Genomic DNA, 16,333 nt, shown 5'->3' on the forward strand with positions numbered 1-16,333 from the left:
AAAAGTGCTTTGTGAACTTGGAAGCACTACAGAAAGGGGAGCTAATATTAGGATTCCTGCCATTTTATTACCCATGGTGGCTGTTCTGAAATACCCATTAATGAAAACAAGCTCTGTGGAAGGAAAGAAGTACAAAAAGAGGGGAAGAGGGTTTGACTAGTTCAGGGAACAACCCCATTCTCTTGTGTTTCTCTTAGCTATAACAGCTCCTTTGAAGCTCAGGATTCAAACCCTGTCTAGACTCAGCCCAGCAGAGCCCTGTCAGATTGAACCCAAGGGATCTCTAAGTCCTTTCTGGTCCCTCACCTCTCTGAAATGACTGCCTTTCCCCTCTTCTCCCTCACCTCCCTGGGAAATTGGTTTGTTTTCTTGACACAGAATAGATTAAATTAAATGCATATCCATTAAATGCTTAGTGAACTGAATTGTATGGAACTGAATTAACTTGATGCTGTGACTTGAGAGACAGTGTGTAGGGCCCAGGAACTAAGGAAATAGGGTCATATATAGATAAGCAAAGACTAGGGGAATAGAGGCCTGGGACTGAGGAGGTGAGGGCCTGGAGCTGCTGAGGAAGGGAAGAGTCATAAGGGGAAAGCTGAGAAATCATGAAGGAAAAGAAGAAAGAGAGAGAGTGGATGCAACGAGGAGGTGCCGGAAAGAAAGTGAGCAAAAGGAAAGAAGGAAGTGACATAAAAAAGAGGGGAAAGGTCCCTAGAGCCAAAAAAATCCCAACCATTTGCCCACCTATTCCAGGCCCTGCTTCCTGTAGGTGAGAAAGGTGCCTGACTACCTCACTCCCTTCTCCCACCACCTCGTGTGCAAAGAGGATTGTGCCAGGCCTTACTCAACTCCGTCAGTCACTGTCAGGGATTGGCTAAACCCAAGAGTCTTCTCTGGTTTGAGCCCCCAGTCAGGGTCAAGCAGCTTCTTTTCTCTAGCTCTCCCCCTCCAGCCAAGATGGCGGGCTGTCCCTTTCCCTCTCGGAGCAGTCAAGGTTTCTGATGTCTGTTAGGCCATGGCTGCTGAGCTAGGACACCCTCCCCCTACTCAAACTGCATCTGTCCCCAGGGTGGCCCATTTGGTGCTACTGTAATTATTTGGGCTCCCTACCTCTACCCCTTGCCCAGTGCACATTTGCCACTCTGTTCCCATGCTTCTTTCTCCCAGAGTTTTACCCACCAATGCATGTCTTTCCATCAGTGTGTAGCACAAACTTGACATGGCAGCCACATTTGGGTCCTTGTTCTGTGTCATCACATGTATGCTGGCAGCCACCATTGCCATAGTTACATGTCACTGTGAGTCAGGGGAGAGGGAACAGTGAGGTGCTGAGTGGTTAAGTTCTCCCTAGGTACTACCTCTAAATTAAGAACTCTGACCCAGCTTGATTAGTGGTTCCTTTTCAGGGTCCCCTGGCCCTTCCCTTCCCCATATTTCTTTACCCCACTATTCTCTTCCTCCCCTCTCTCCATCCCTTGTAGTTTTCCCTTCTTCTCTCTAGCACCCCAACTTACATTTGCAGTCTCGCTGGTTCTTGGTAAGCTCAAAACCTGGGCGGCATTCACAGGCAATACCCCCTTTGGGTGTTTCACGGCATATATGGGCACAGCCATGGTTTTTGTTCATGCAATTCATTCCTTCTAAAGGGGAAGAAGAATAGACTAACTATGCAGCCTCTGGGCACAGGGAATCAGGGAACTGCTTGGAGAATAGGGCTCGGTGATCAGGAAGACCCAAATTAAGGGTCTAAGCCCTCCTCCGACTTTTTCTTAGAGAGAGGTGGCTAACCCTTGATCTGGGAGGCCTTTCCTTGTTCCTAGCACACTCCCATGGGCACCAAAGTGCCCCTGCATGACAGGCACCAGTTGGCACAATAAACCTGGATTAAGCATCTATTCATTCAGATTATATAGCATTACCTGTTTGTTCCTCTTCCCTCTTCCCAAAATATCCCAGCCTTCTATTCAGTCAACCAGGAAATGCCTAAGCACCTACCTACTGGTTTATGCACAGTAGGATATAAAGAATTATAGGACTTTGTTCCTACCTTCAAGGAATAGTCTTGTTAGGGAGATAAGACATACATATGAAAAGTTAGCTGATACTGTAAGGTCAAGTCTAACATGTGTCCAATGAATGGGACAGATAGTAAATGCTATCAGAGTTCAAAAGATGTGAAGTCACTGTGAGCTATATAATACACAGTTCCAGTTACTAAGGACAACACATTATGGTGTAGTGGGGAAGATATTAGATTTGGAGTCAAAGTCTGGTTCTTTATTACTTAAATGAGGAGGTACCCACTGTTCAGTGTTGGTAGTTAAGGGATCTGTGGTGGAGAAGTTTTAGCTCCTTCTGACACTACCCCAAGGTTAAAACAGCTCATTTCCTCTGCTCTGCATCTGATTCTATGGCTTCTGTCCCAAACCACAGCATAGAAGGGTTAAGCATAAGATATAAGGGGGTGAATACTGAACCCTCTGAATGAGGCAGCAGCCAGGGCAAACCCAGGTGTCTAGAGTTACACTCTACCTGGATGCACAAGGCACCCCTGTTGACTCCCCAACCCCATACTGCCCACGATCCCATTTACCTCATACCTACCCCAACCCTATATTTATTCTCAAACCTATGCTGACCACCATCTCCTACCTGCCCTACTCCAATACTGACTTCAGTCCTATAACCACATTGAGTTTATAACTAACTCTACATAGCTGAGGAGCCAGGTGCCCCAGTGGATAGGGCTCTGGGCCTGGCATCAGGAAGACCTGAGTTCAAATGCAGCTGCAGACACTTACCCTGGGCAAACCATTTCACCTCTGTCTCAGTTTTCACATCTGTAAAATGGGGATAATAATAATAATACCTATCTCCCAGGCTTGTTGTGAAGATCAAATGAAATAATAATTTGAAAGCACTTAGCACTACATATGCACTACATAAATATTAGCTATTGTTATTATTTTTATTACACCAACCCTTACCCCTACTCCATACCAGTTTCTAGTCCTGTACTACCAGTCTGAGATCACACTGAACATACACTTGTCTTAGCCCTTCTTCAACATCAATTATACACTGATTCCTATGGGGCTACCTTCTCCTTAACCTACAGTGACCCTTTGTGTGGAACTAAGGCCTCATGGAACCCTTGGGCATAGTCACATGGCTGAGATGGTGGAGAATGAGAAGGGTCTGCAGTTAATAGAAATAAGAGCTTGGGGAGGGTGGGGAAAGGAAATGGTCACTCTCTGACACTCTGGGGACTGACCTTCTGGCCGCTGGATACAGGTGTGCTGGTTGTCACTGAGGAAGAAGCCATCTCTACAGAGGCACTCATAACTGCCCATCATGTTGACACAGCTCTGTTGACAGCCCCCATTGCCCTCAGCACACTCATCCAGATCTGTGGATCAAAAAAAAAAATGGTTAAGGAAGCTTTGGGGACCAGCTACTACCTGGGGGAGTGAGGTAGGGTAAATAAGTAGTCCCTGAGGGTGGAAGGATATGACAGCTTGATGGTCCCTCCCCACCTCCTCCCCATCCTCCCAGCCCAGCCCTGAGATGGGGGTCTTGGGAAGAGAGAATCACAGGAGAAAGGTCTGGAAGGGGCTTTAGCGAGCACTCAGTCCAGCCTCTTCATTTTACAGAGGAGAAAATGAGGCCCAGAGAAGTTCAGCGTCCCGTGACAGACAAGACGTCGAGCAGCAGAGCCAAGTCAAATCCAGTTCTTTTGACTCCAAAGCTAATATCTTTCCTACTACACCATAATGTGTTGTCCTTAGTAACTGGAGCAAGTCTCCGCCCCCTCCCCCAACTCCAATTCGGTACACACCATTGCCTACTCTGCTTAGCATGGAAATATAAACCAGAAGAAGGGCAAAGTTCAGGGTCATGAAAGTGGGGAGAGGGAGTGGAGTCTCCTGATGGATTCCACATAGGTGATACATAATACCATTCTGCCCAGACTTAGAAGAATAAGCTGGAAAAGGGGTTAGTGAAATGGGGAATCTCAGGAGATGGAGAATAGGTTATGATGCTGCTAAAGGAAAGCAAAAAAAGACAAAAAAAGAAAAAGGAAATGAATTTAGCAAGGGTCTTATGGCTGTGAAATCAGAGCAGACCAAGTCCCAGGTTCTCTGTAAGGCAGTGACCATTTCTCTGGACAGGCCAGAGGCCCTGATACTCTCTCCTTCTCTCTTCCCCTTCTCACCATTCCACCCACCCCACCCCCGCCACCCCCAGCCTGGGCTTACTGCCACGCTCCCCAGCCTCTCCTATTTTGGTTTAACAAAACAAAGTTTAGCAGACTGGGAGTGAGGGATGGAGGAAGACAGTGAACAGCCAGGCCACACCCTGGGCTCTGGAGGACTGAGAGAGGGCAGAAAGGTTCTCACCCCAAATTTACACCCCTCACACCTCTGAGTCAAGCATCCTTGGTGGCCAACAGCCATCCAGCTCTTGGGCTCTTTCAAATCTTCTCAGACCCTACAGTGCTCTTCCAAACCCTGCTTGCCAGTGCAGTTCCAAACAGCATCATGAGTCCCTCTTTGTTCAGCCGGACCCAAGGGGAAAAGGCAGTTCCTTTGAGGACTTCCGGATGCCTCCCCTTCCCCTCTACTGACCCCTAGCATCCTAGACCATCCCTGCTGCAGGTACTGGCAGAGAAGGCTGACCTAGATCCCCTTAGTTCTTAGTCTGGAGATCACCTACAGGGAAAGTGCAGGAGACCTCCTCCTCTACTCCTGTCCTTATCTCTCTCTCTACACCTCTGTCCCTGTTCAGGTTTTCCTATTCAGCCCTTTCCCATTCCCTTTTCCTTTCTCTTTGCTTTTTTCTCTCTCTGACTGCCCCTGTTTCAGCTCTGACCCTACCTTCATTCACTCCTATTGTTCAGGGCTCTGCCCTATTTCTCAGTAGGACAGTTAAGCCTCCAGGGAGGTGAGAAGCTCAAAAGAACTCAGGAGGCCCAAATGGCCAGTCCTTAAGGCAGCTTTCCTGTCTGACTTGTGTTGCTTTTAGAGTTTCCCACCCACCAGTTGCCCAAATCAGAATGCCAGGAGCTCTGTAACAAAAGAGCAGGAGGCATCTTAGTAATGAAAGAGTAGACCAGGGTATGAGCCTTAGGCAGACTGGGGTCTAGGGTTAGGTGACTGAGGTGGTGTTGTGAAAGGGAAGGCATGAAGGCACAGGATGAATATAGGGGATAGAGTGGAACTAAGGCTGAGGAGCTTTGGCTTGTGTCTTCTGAGTCACAGAGTGAGAAGGCTTTCCTTAGCTAATGATGTTGAGGAAATAGTCAATTTAGGAAGGTTGGAGGTTGAGTGAGGCAGAGCTTGGTCCAGTGTTTTGGGGTCAGATCATCCCTTTTACCCCTCCCTTCATGGTCCTGTAGCTCCTTATTTTCCCTCTTTCCTTGGCCCTGGGACTAGCAGTAAAGTAGGAGCAGCTAGTTGGTGCATTGGATAGAGTGTTGGACATGAAGTTTGAGAATACTTGAATTCACATCCTGCCTCAGACACTTACTAATTGTGTGACTCTGAACAAATCACTTAGCCTTAGCATCTTTATCTGTAAAATGGGCATAATAACAGCATTTACTTCAAACGGTTGTTGTGGGGATCAACTGACATGACATTTGTAAATTGCTATGTAACCATAGAGTCCCATGTAAATGTTAGTTATTATTGGGAAGGACTCCTGGATTCCATCCCAAACGCTTTCCTACTCCATTCCTTGGTTTTTACACCAGAGGAGAATCTGGGCAGAGACCACTTCCTTATTCTGCCTTTCCATTCCCATAAGAATTTCCCTATCAAACATCCTAGATGTACACAGACCAAGATCCGAAGTTCTGGGTCCTCAGAGGCTTCCTTATTGCTGAACTCCAAGTACTGGGGCTCCAGGAACAACCCAAGGCCAAGGGATGTCCAGTTCTCTTACTCTCTTCTCCATCAGACTTCCTCACCTCATATAGAGGCAGGTAAGCAGAGCAGACTGGGGGACAACAGAAATCAGGAGAGGGAAGAACCTCTGTGTGTGTGTGTGTGTGTGTGTGTGTGTGTGTGTGTGTGTGTGTGTGTGAGAGAGAGAGAGAGAGAGAGAGAGAGAGAGAGAGAGAGAGAGAGAGAGAGATTTGTGCAGACTTCCTTGAAGATGGTTCTCCCACTGACTGTGTTCTTTGACACAGACTGAGTGAAAGTAGCATGTGGTTCTCCACTCCTAGATCTACCTCAAGGGGCCTAAATTTAGGGTATTGTCCATCAGTGCCCCTGGAATTTTTTCTATCCATGTGCAGGATGAATCCATCCTTAGGGGCTGTTCCACATTAGAGAATAACCCCTTCTCACTTGTCTCAGAAGTCAGGCACTCCAGGCTCTTAGGTAGAGGTATTAGTCATGGCAAGTAGCCCTGTAGAAAGGAGAATTTTTACTGTCCCACTCCTTGACTGAGAAATACTGGTGATCTCCCTTCCTCCCCCACTACAGTCTCCTTGCTCACCCAGACAGTTATGTCCATCATGTGCCAGGTGGAAGCCATCATAGCAGGTGCATCGGTAGTTACCAGGGATGTTAACACACTCATGTACACAACCGGCATTGTCATCCCGCTCACATTCATCCACATCTGAGGGAGAAGAAAGGCTAAGACAATGATGAGGCCCCACCCGTCCCACCGATTCCACCACCAAACACCCAAATCTTCCTGGGTTCCTTCTCTCCTTGCACAAGACCTAGAATCTGAGGATAGAAGTTCTCAAGACTAGAGGATGGCAGGTCTTTCCCCTCCAAGTTGAGGACTGTGCATGATTTCCCGTGGTCCTACTGGCTGAGTTTCTCCTCTCCTTTTCCAGTGCTTCCTCTCCCCAGCCTCACCTTTGCAGTGTTTGCCATCTCCACTATAGCCAGATTTGCAGATGCACTTATAGGAACGGGGAGTGTTCTGGCAAATGGCATCAATGTGGCAGTTGTCGGTGCCTTCCACACATTCATCCACATCTATTAGGAGAGAAAAGATGAAGGTCAAGTGGGATCTCTGCCATCATCCCCCTCAGAGGAGTTTCCTCAGTGCAGACTCCTCTGAGGTGTGTTCCTCTCATCTTCAGAACATAAGCAGTGGACACTTTTCAGAGGCCGTTCACTCACTCATATGTACTTATTTCCCACCTAGTGCCAGACTTGGTGTAAATCTAGAAAAAAGAGTGATTTTAGGAGCCCAGGAAGTTCTCCCTATCCAAAAACACCTCCTTCACTATTCCAGATGCCTAGAATTTCAGTTAGATATTTGTTTCTTTGCTTTATCTTGATCCTTGGTTAAAAAGAAAATATCTCTAGTGTGGAAAACAGTGAGCTATCAGCATCTTAGTAGGAGTGAATTTACTGTATCCTTTCCTGAGAGAAGGTTTTAACAGGAAGAATGAAGGAGAAAGCAAGAAGTTTGAAAATGGAATAAGTGTCATTAATCTCTAGTAACAGAATGCTCTTAAGCTGATTGATAGGGGCTGACAATCCTCCCCAATTCCAGCTCCCCACAGTTGCCCACACCCCATGCTACAGGAAGCTCACGTTCCTCTTGAGTTATCAGTTCTTCCAAGCACCCAGCCCATCTTTATCCTAATGCTATCCTAACGTTGGAGGCCCACAAGGCCCTGAAAGAAGAGATTCAAAGATCTAGAACCAGATGTGGATGAGGCAAAGGGTCTGGGAAGAGCTTCCCCCCTGGGACTGAGGTTCTGTACCATTGGCATTACTTATAGGAGCCCTCCCCACAAAGACCCCAACCTGCAAAATAATTTAAGGACTAGATTAAATGGCTTTCTTAGATGTCACCGGGTGTAACCAACCTCAAAGGTAATCAGTGTAAAATATGTTACCTATGTCAGTGATCTGAGATTTCATGCATTTAGGATCTCCAAAGGCAGAAGCAAATCTGTATCCAGATATAGCTTTAGCTATATCTTTTCATCTTGGTGAGATACATATGGTTCAGAGAGCACACGGGACTTAACTCAGCCAGTAAGTATTAAGCAACCAATCAAGCCTCAGAGGCAGGATTCCAACCCATGTCTTCCTGCTCTCAGTTCCTACATTCTTTTCCTATAGCATCTTACCTTCTTGAATAAAACAGAAACTAGGAAATTTTAATTTACTAGGAAAACTTACTTAAGAAAGAGGATACTGTAGTAAGTATAAAGGGAAGGGAGGTATCCATCATTAGTGTCCAGAAACTTGTAAAGTTGGCTTTGATTTTACTTTTAAAGTGAGATATTTGTAAAGCACTTAGCACAGTACCTGATATATAGTAGTTGCTTAATAAAAGCTTATTTCTTCCTTCCTATACTTTACCTCTTTACTTTATAGAAAGAATTGGTTTACAGTTTCTTAGCACAGTCCAGAGAAGAAAAACACCAAACTGGAGGGAATATTGTAGTCTCATCAAAGGTTTATAAAGCTCTCAGTTAAGAGACCAGACTGTGATAATCCCCTAAAGAACAGCACCAATGAGACTGTATCTGAAACAGCCCAAACATCCTCTTCTTCATTACTGCAAGATCCCAATTAGGAGAGGGGACAAACTTGTGAGTACAAGTGGGAGCTGGAGAGCATGGAGTCCCAGGGCAGGAAGAAGAAGGCAGGCGGTGTGAGGAAGGGCTTTCAAATACCCTGCCCCACACCAGCTTTTTTTTTGCTTCCTCTTCCCAGGCTACTTTCATCCCAACTCTCCAGGGCTGGGGAACCTGCAGCCTCGAGGCCACATGTGGCCCTCTAGGTCCTCAAGTGCAGCCCTTCGACTGAATCCAAACTTCACAGAACAAATCCCCTTAATAAAAGGGTTTATTCTATAAAACCTGGACTCAGTCAAAAGGCCTCACCCAAGGACCTAGAAGGCCACATGTGGCTTCGAGGCTGCAGGTTCCCCATCTCTGCGTTTAGCCACTGACTGGCTCAATGAATGGCTCCAGGAGCTGAGATCTGCCTATATGTCTGCTTCTTTCCCCCACTCCTATGTCAGCACCACAGTGATGGTAGTCAGTCTTCAGTCACAGTGAACATTTATTAAGCTTGCTGTTTCAGCTTGGAGAGCCCCTATCCCAACTCAGGATGGGATAAAAACTGATGAGAATGGGAAACAAGACTAGCACAGTGCTTTGTAAACACAGTAGACATTTAATAGATGCTTGTTAAATTGAATTGATTACTCCAAATAGCAGAAGCAGAGAGAGTGGAAAACTCTCTTATAAATTTTTTTGTCTTTAGGATGGGCTTATGTTCCACTAGGACCAGTGGTCAGGACTGTGTCACAAGGGATGGTATAGAAAAGAGAATTGGGTTTTGAGCCAGAAGACCTGGGTTTTAATCCTGTTTCTGCCTTTTATGAGCTTTGCGACTCTCGGTTTCACTTTTTTGAGCCTGTTTCCTCATCTGTAAGTTGGGAATAGGGCAACTAGGTGGTACAGTGGATAGAGCATCAGGCTTGGAATCAGGAAGACTCATCTTTGTGAATTCAAATACGACCTCTCACAGTAACTAGCTGTGTGACCCTGGGCAAGTCCCTTAACCATGTTGGCTCCGTTTCCTCATCTGTAAAATGAGCTGGAGAAGGAAACGGCAAACAACTCCAGTATCTTTGCCAAGAAAACCCCAAATGGAGTCATGGAGAGTCAGAGACGACTGAATAGCAAGAACAACAAATGTACTTATTTAATATTGGGCATTATAGTTAAATGTCCTTGTGTCTTATCTCCTTATTAGACTATGAGTTCCATAGAGCTAAAGGCCATGTCTCATCGAAATTCCCAGCAACAAGTACTACTCTTTGGACACAGTACACATGCAAATATTTATTGAATCGAATTTAACATGTGGTGGGTGGGTTGTGGCAATTTCATACCTTCCTTAGAATTCTGGGATGCCTGGTCCTAGGACCACCTTAGAGAGAGAAAGATCCCACCTAGGACATAGTAAGTGCCTCTGTTTTTGTTTAACCTCATAGTAGGTGAGATAAGAGGAGAGATAAGAGGCAGTCCCATAACACCTCTGGGGAGATAGTTTTGAGCTGGGTTGTCTTTTAGTGTCCCTCGGATCACACTATACAAGCAGTTGCCTTTTCAGCCTGTTTGCAAGTCAACCCGACGCCACTCTTCCTGACGTGGGACTCTGCACACATGGGTGCTAAACACACACTGACCAATAGACTGCTCTCCCTTTTCCTGATTCAGAGGCAGCCTCTGCTATAACCCTGAAGATCTTATTTCCATCCAAGTTTGGGAGAAAGAGCAGCAACAAAGCCAACAGAGTATCTTCCTTGTTCTGAAAAACACAGCAGAGCCCCCAAATTTTCAAAGGAAACTTAGGGATTAGTTTGTCCATCCTCCTTGCTTAACAAACAGATAAACTGAGGTTCAGAGATGAAATGCTTGCTCAAGGTCACACAGTTAGCATCCCAGGTTCAACCACCCCCCTTCTTTTTTCTACACCTTCTTCCCCACCTTGCTTTTCCCTAGCTTGACCTTCATGCTATTAAGCATGTTCAGTGTACTTAACATCATTCAAAAGCTTTCAGCAGCTCCCCAGGGGCTACTGAATAAACTCCAGGCTCTTTTTGCGTCATATATAAAGCCCTTCATGATCTGGATTCTATCTCCCTACACTCCAATCAAACCGGACCACTCGATAGTCTTTGAACATGTTCGGTACTTTCCTTTCTTCATGTTTTTGTTCATAATGTTCTGTGTACCTGGCATGCCCTCCTACCCTCTTCCTCTATTTTTCCTAGCTGAAATCAGAGGATTCACAGAACATTAGAGCTAGAAAGGGACCTTAGAGATCAAATATCCCCATTTTACAGAGGAAGAAACTGAGGCTTAAGAGTTGGAGCGACTTACTCAGGATCACAGAGATAGCAAGAGAAAGAATCAGGTCAAACCCAGGCCTTCAGGCTTGAGATTCAGTGCTTTCTCTTCTATACCATACTACCTACTCACCCTTTGAGGCACAGCCAAAATGTTTCTCCCTCCATGGAACTGTCCCCTTACCCCACAGCCAGAGGTATACTTTGTGCCTCTCAAGTACTTTCACACTCTTCTTTCTGTTATATTTATTTGTATACATTGCCTTATGTCTCTATCCCTTACCCCTACCCCATCTGAACTAGACTATGAGCTTCCTGAATGTAAGAATTGTGTCTTATTCATAGGATTAATCTTTGTATTCCCATCTGTTCTCATCACCAGGGCTTGTGCTGGTAGTAGATACTCAGTCAATGTCTCTTGAAATGAATTATACTACTCCTGTCCCCACTTGCTTCAGAGCACTCTGCTTTTAGTTGTGGGACCACTGATCTCAGATCTTACAGGCAAAGGATGGTATTCCCACCCTCTTGTCCAGACTCTCCCAGTCTGGGTGGTCAGGACCAAATTTCCCTCTCTGGGAATCCCCTCTATGTCCCCCTCTTTAGTAACCACTCCTCCCCTTACCCTCCCCTCCCCTCCGAGTACTAAAGCTATAGTTGGTGAAAGAGTAAGCAAGAGAAAAGGGAGGGAAGACTATGTCAAACTCATTGGCTCTGGGGTGGGGGTGTTGTGGGGGATAGTGGGAAGGGAAAGTATCCTGATCCGTCTCCAAAGGGCTCTAGGAGCCACCAAGCAAGCTGGAAGCAACAACTTTGGAGTTTTTGTGATCTTTCCCAATTTGATTTCCATCCCTCAGCTCAGGCTCCATAATGTAAATAAATCATTTGTCTAAGTAAGGGAAAGAGCTCCTGGGGGTGGCATTTTATGGGTTCCTTCTTGAAAATATACTTGACATTCAGTAAGCCAGGCTCTCTAGGAAGCTGAGGCTGAAAGTCATCCAGGCCCAGGGATCTCCTAAACACTCCATCAAGTGGGTGTCCCTATCCTCCCATCAATCAATCAGCAAACATTTATTAAACATCTATTCTGTGCCAAACATTGGGCTAGGTGCTGGAGCTACAAAGACAAAAATGAGACAATCCCTGCCTTCAAAGAGTTTATATTTTATCAGGGGAAATAATGTATGCACATGTGTATAAATATGTATTTATGTGTATATACACATACATATATATACACATACATACACACATACATATAAACACAGACAATATGTAAGAAATAAGCACAAGGTAATTTTTTGGGGGGGAAGGCACTTGTAGCTAGGAAGATCAAGAAAGGCCCTGTATAGGAGATGGTGCTTAAACTGAGCTTTGAGGTAAGTTAGAATTTCTGAATAGTGAGGACGAGGAGAAGCTATGTATTCCAGGCATGGGGGACAGAGAGCATGTATTAAGGCATGTGGATAGGATATTTTGTGTTTAGGAACAGCAAGAAGACCAGGTTGGCTGGAACTCAGTATATATGAAAGGCAATAATGTGTGATAAGTCTGAAAAAGTAGGTGGGATCCAGGCTGTAAAGGTTTTACTTGTTAAACAGAGGATTTGTATTTGATTCTAAGAGGAGTTCTTAACCTATGATCTTTCTCTCTCTTTCTTTTCTTTCTTTCCTCCCTCACCTCACTCCCTCCCATCTTTCTTCCTTCCTTCTTTCCTTCTTTTTTCCTTTCTTTCTTCCTTCTTTCCTTTCTTTCTTACCATATTTCAGTATAATTGATTTCTTTTGTAATCTTATGTATTTGATTTTATGCATTTTAAAAACATTTTGAGAAGTGGTCCATAAGCTTTACCATACATCCAACAGGGTCCATAAAACAAGAGAGGTTAAACCCCACCCTTGCCCCTTCTAGAGCCAATAGAATGTTCTGATCTCCCCTCCTAGACGTCTTTTTATCCCAGCTATTCATTCTAAGGTATTGGGTAGTCCAGGGGGAAGGACTCAATGAAGTCCGCCTACCTTACCTTATGCCCAGCTTTCTTTATCACGTTGAGTATCCATGAGTTTGGGGCTTTCATTAATGACCCCAAGGGTGAACATATTTAAACTTCTTCATCCTTCTCAGCAGTCTTATTCTACATCTGATAACTTCTCATTTTCCTTTCCGATCATCTCCCTCCTTCTGACTCACTGCCTCCCCTTTAAAGGCAGCCCCTAGCATGACAGGAAAGAGCTGAACTGTCTCTAGGCAAAAATGATGAAAGTCTGGTGGCCTGTAGAAGGCATTTGGTGTTCTTGTGCTGCTATCCAGGCCAGGCCTGTTCTTCTTGAGCAATAGCCCTTGGTCTGAATGTTTCCCTTTCCTCAGTCAAAACTAAGTCATCCCATGCCCCAACCCTTCAGAGTCCCGCTCCCTACTTCTTTACATAACAACTGGGGCGCCTCTTAAACTAATCTGACAGGTTAACCATCTACCCCATCCTTAACACATGTGTATTTTCACAGAGGTCTTCTAGAAATAATACCCCCTTAGATTTCAGATGGGGCAGCTAGGTAGCACAGTGGAATCTCAGTGCCAGGCTGGGCAAGGCATTTGGTTTTTGTTGGTCACTCATTTCAGTCGTGTCTGACTCTTCATGACCCCACTTGGGGTTTTCTTGGCAAAGATCGTGGAGTGGTTTGCCATTTCCTTCTCCAGCTCATTTTACAGATGAGGAAACTGAGGCAAGCAGGGTGAAGTGACTTGCCCAGGGTCACACAGTTAGTAAGTGTCTGAGGCTGGATTTGAGCTCACTGACATCTAGCCGCCCAGCGACATTTGGACTCCCACGTATTCTTCCCTGATGCTGCCACAATCAGCACAGCTTTTGCTTCTGGTCAGTAACTGTGATTAGAGTGAAGAACATTCTCTCCCCCAACACAGCATAGCACCCTGGCACTGTGAGGAGATGAATAATCTGTTTTATCCTTCCCTGGGCTTGTCCAGGCCTGGAGTCAGGAACACTCATCTTCTTGAGTTCAAATATGGCCTCAAACACTGATTAGCTGTGTGACCCTGGGCAAGTCATTTACCCCATTTGCCTTAGTTTCCTCATCTGTAAAATGAGCTAGAGAAGGAAATGGCAAACTACTCTAGTATCGTTGCCAGGAAAATCCCAAATGGAGTCATGAAGAGTCAGATACGACTGAACAACAGAGTTCCAGTCCAACTGACCTTCTTTCTGTTCCTCACACATGACATCATCCTCTATGCCTGGAAAGCTCCCTTCTCACCTTCACCTCTTAGAACCCCTGGTTTCCTTCAAAGCTCAAGACCACCTCTTACATGAGGCTTTTCCTGATTCCTCAGCTGGGAGTGCTTCCTTCTTACCCCCTAAAAATGTATATATATATTTTTATGTACTTGTACATACACTGTATATATATTATATGTACTGTGTATACATATTTGTACATACTTTGTCTATATCTGTGTATATTTGTATGTATACATGTTGTCTCCCTGATAGATTAGAAATTCCTCAAGGTCGAGGATTGTTTTATTTTTGTCTTTGCAATCACAAGCCTGTAGCACATAGTAGGTACTTGTTGCTTGGTGACTGACTGATTGACTGTGGTGGTCGGGTTTAAGTTGAGCCTTGAAAAATGGATCAGATTTGGAAAGGCTGAGAGGAGGTGGCAAGACTTTCCAGGAAATAGAAAATGAAGAAGTCAGTGGCAATAAAAGTCCCTTGGTTTGAAAGGAATGCTAACTTTAAGGTTTAAAGAGTCCCTTGCTCCCTAATCCAGAGGGAGTAGCTGGGAAACTACCTATACCCCAAGGATTTTCTTTAGTGCTGTGGCTGAGGGACTGACTAGAGGCCAAGTGGTTCCCATTGGACCCTTGGTCTCATCCTCTGTCTCTTTATCACTCTGACCTAGCTCTGCATGGGTCCTGTGATCCATTTCCAGCAAGGTTTCAGTTCCTCTCTGGGACCCAAAATTGGGCAATTGGAAGTTGCAAAACCATTCTAAGAAAGCCCTGCAACAGGGGTGGGGAACCTACGGCCTCCAGGCCATGTGTGGCCTCTAAGTCCTCAGTGCGGCCCTTTGATTGAATCTAAACTTCACGGGACAAACCCCTCAATAAAAGGATTTGTTCTGTAAAATCCGGACTCAGTCAAAAGACCGCAAGGATCCAAGGATGTAGAAGGCCACATGCGGTCTTGGGGCTGCAGGTTCCCCACCTCTGCTCTAGAATGAATAGAGAAGAAAAGGCCCTATTCAGTGGGCTTCTGTTCTAGCATTAGGTCTTTCCATCTACAAAGAAATCACGGAATGGGTGGCTTTTCTGAATCCTTAGCACTCTGCAAGGTCTCAAGCTCGCAGGAATCTCAAGAGGTCATCTCAGCCATCCTCCTACTTCCAAGCAAGCTGTTCCCTAGCCTAGCCCAGTCAAGTCACTGTCTTTCACCTTCAAAGTCTTCAGATACTTGGTAATATGTCCCAAGATATCATGCCTCTTGTTGTTATTCAGTCACTTTGTCATGTCCAACTCTTCGTGACCCCATGAACCATAGCTCCCCCGGCCCTTCTATTGTCCACTGTCTCTCAAAGTCTGTCCAAGTTCATGTTTGTTGTTTCCATGACACTACCTATCCATCTCATCCTCTGCCATCCCCTTTCCTTTTGCCTTCAATCTTTCCCAACATCAGGGTCTTTTCCAGTGAGTCCTGTCTTCTCATTATGTGACCAAAGGATATGAGCTTTGGCTTCAGTATTTGACCTTATAGTAAATAGCCTGAATCAATTTCTTTAAGTATTGACTGATTTGATCTCTTTACTGTCCGTGGGACTCTCAAAAGTCTTCTCCAGAACCACAATTATGCTTCCTGAGACCCAGAAATTCTTCTGAATGTCCAACAAATTCCTCTTGCTGCACATGAAGCCTTTACCTCTTACTTGACCTAACTATGGCAGTACAGGTTGGCAGCTGTACCACAGTGGGGGAGAAGTCAGCACAGGGGGGAAGTAAAAGGAATTACTGGAATCTCAGTGCCAGGCTGGGCAAGGCATTTGGTTTTTGTTGGTCACTCATTTCAGTCGTGTCCGACTCTTCATGACCCCACTTGGGGTTTTCTTGGCAAAGATCGTGGAGTGGTTTGCCATTTCCTTCTCCAGCTCATTTTACAGATGAGGAAACTGAGGCAAGCAGGGTGAAGTGACTTGCCCAGGGTCACACAGTTAGTAAGTGTCTGAGGCTGGATTTGAGCTCACTGACATCTAGCCGCCCAGCGACATTTGGACTCCCACGTATTTTTCCCTGATGCTGCCACAATCAGCACAGCTTTTGCTTCTGGTCAGTAACTGTGATTAGAGTGAAGAACATTCTCTCCCCCAACACAGCATAGCACCCTGGCACTGTGAGGAGATGAATAATCTGTTTTATCCTTCCCCGGGCTTGTCCTAGGCGTAAATGGAATAGACAACTGCCTATT

At 45.4% G+C, this 16,333-nt stretch overlaps 1 protein-coding gene across 1 annotated transcript in view; it reads right to left on the minus strand.

Annotated features, from left to right (window-relative positions):
* Positions 1–16,333, minus strand: part of SCUBE3 (signal peptide, CUB domain and EGF like domain containing 3) — a 53,287-nt gene that overhangs the window by 21,082 nt on the left and 15,872 nt on the right. The window contains exons 2-6 of the mRNA XM_020999564.2: positions 6,882–7,004; positions 6,508–6,633; positions 3,278–3,412; positions 1,518–1,643; positions 1,183–1,299 (exon numbers count right to left, since the gene is read on the minus strand). Of these exons, the coding sequence (XP_020855223.1) occupies positions 1,183–1,299; positions 1,518–1,643; positions 3,278–3,412; positions 6,508–6,633; positions 6,882–7,004 (627 nt within the window). The remainder of the gene's footprint in view (positions 1–1,182; positions 1,300–1,517; positions 1,644–3,277; positions 3,413–6,507; positions 6,634–6,881; positions 7,005–16,333) is intronic.

This window comes from Phascolarctos cinereus, unplaced genomic scaffold, assembly GCF_003287225.1.
Source record: "Phascolarctos cinereus isolate Bilbo 61053 unplaced genomic scaffold, phaCin_HiC Scaffold_5;HRSCAF=322, whole genome shotgun sequence".
Classification (NCBI taxonomy): Eukaryota; Metazoa; Chordata; class Mammalia; order Diprotodontia; family Phascolarctidae; genus Phascolarctos; species Phascolarctos cinereus.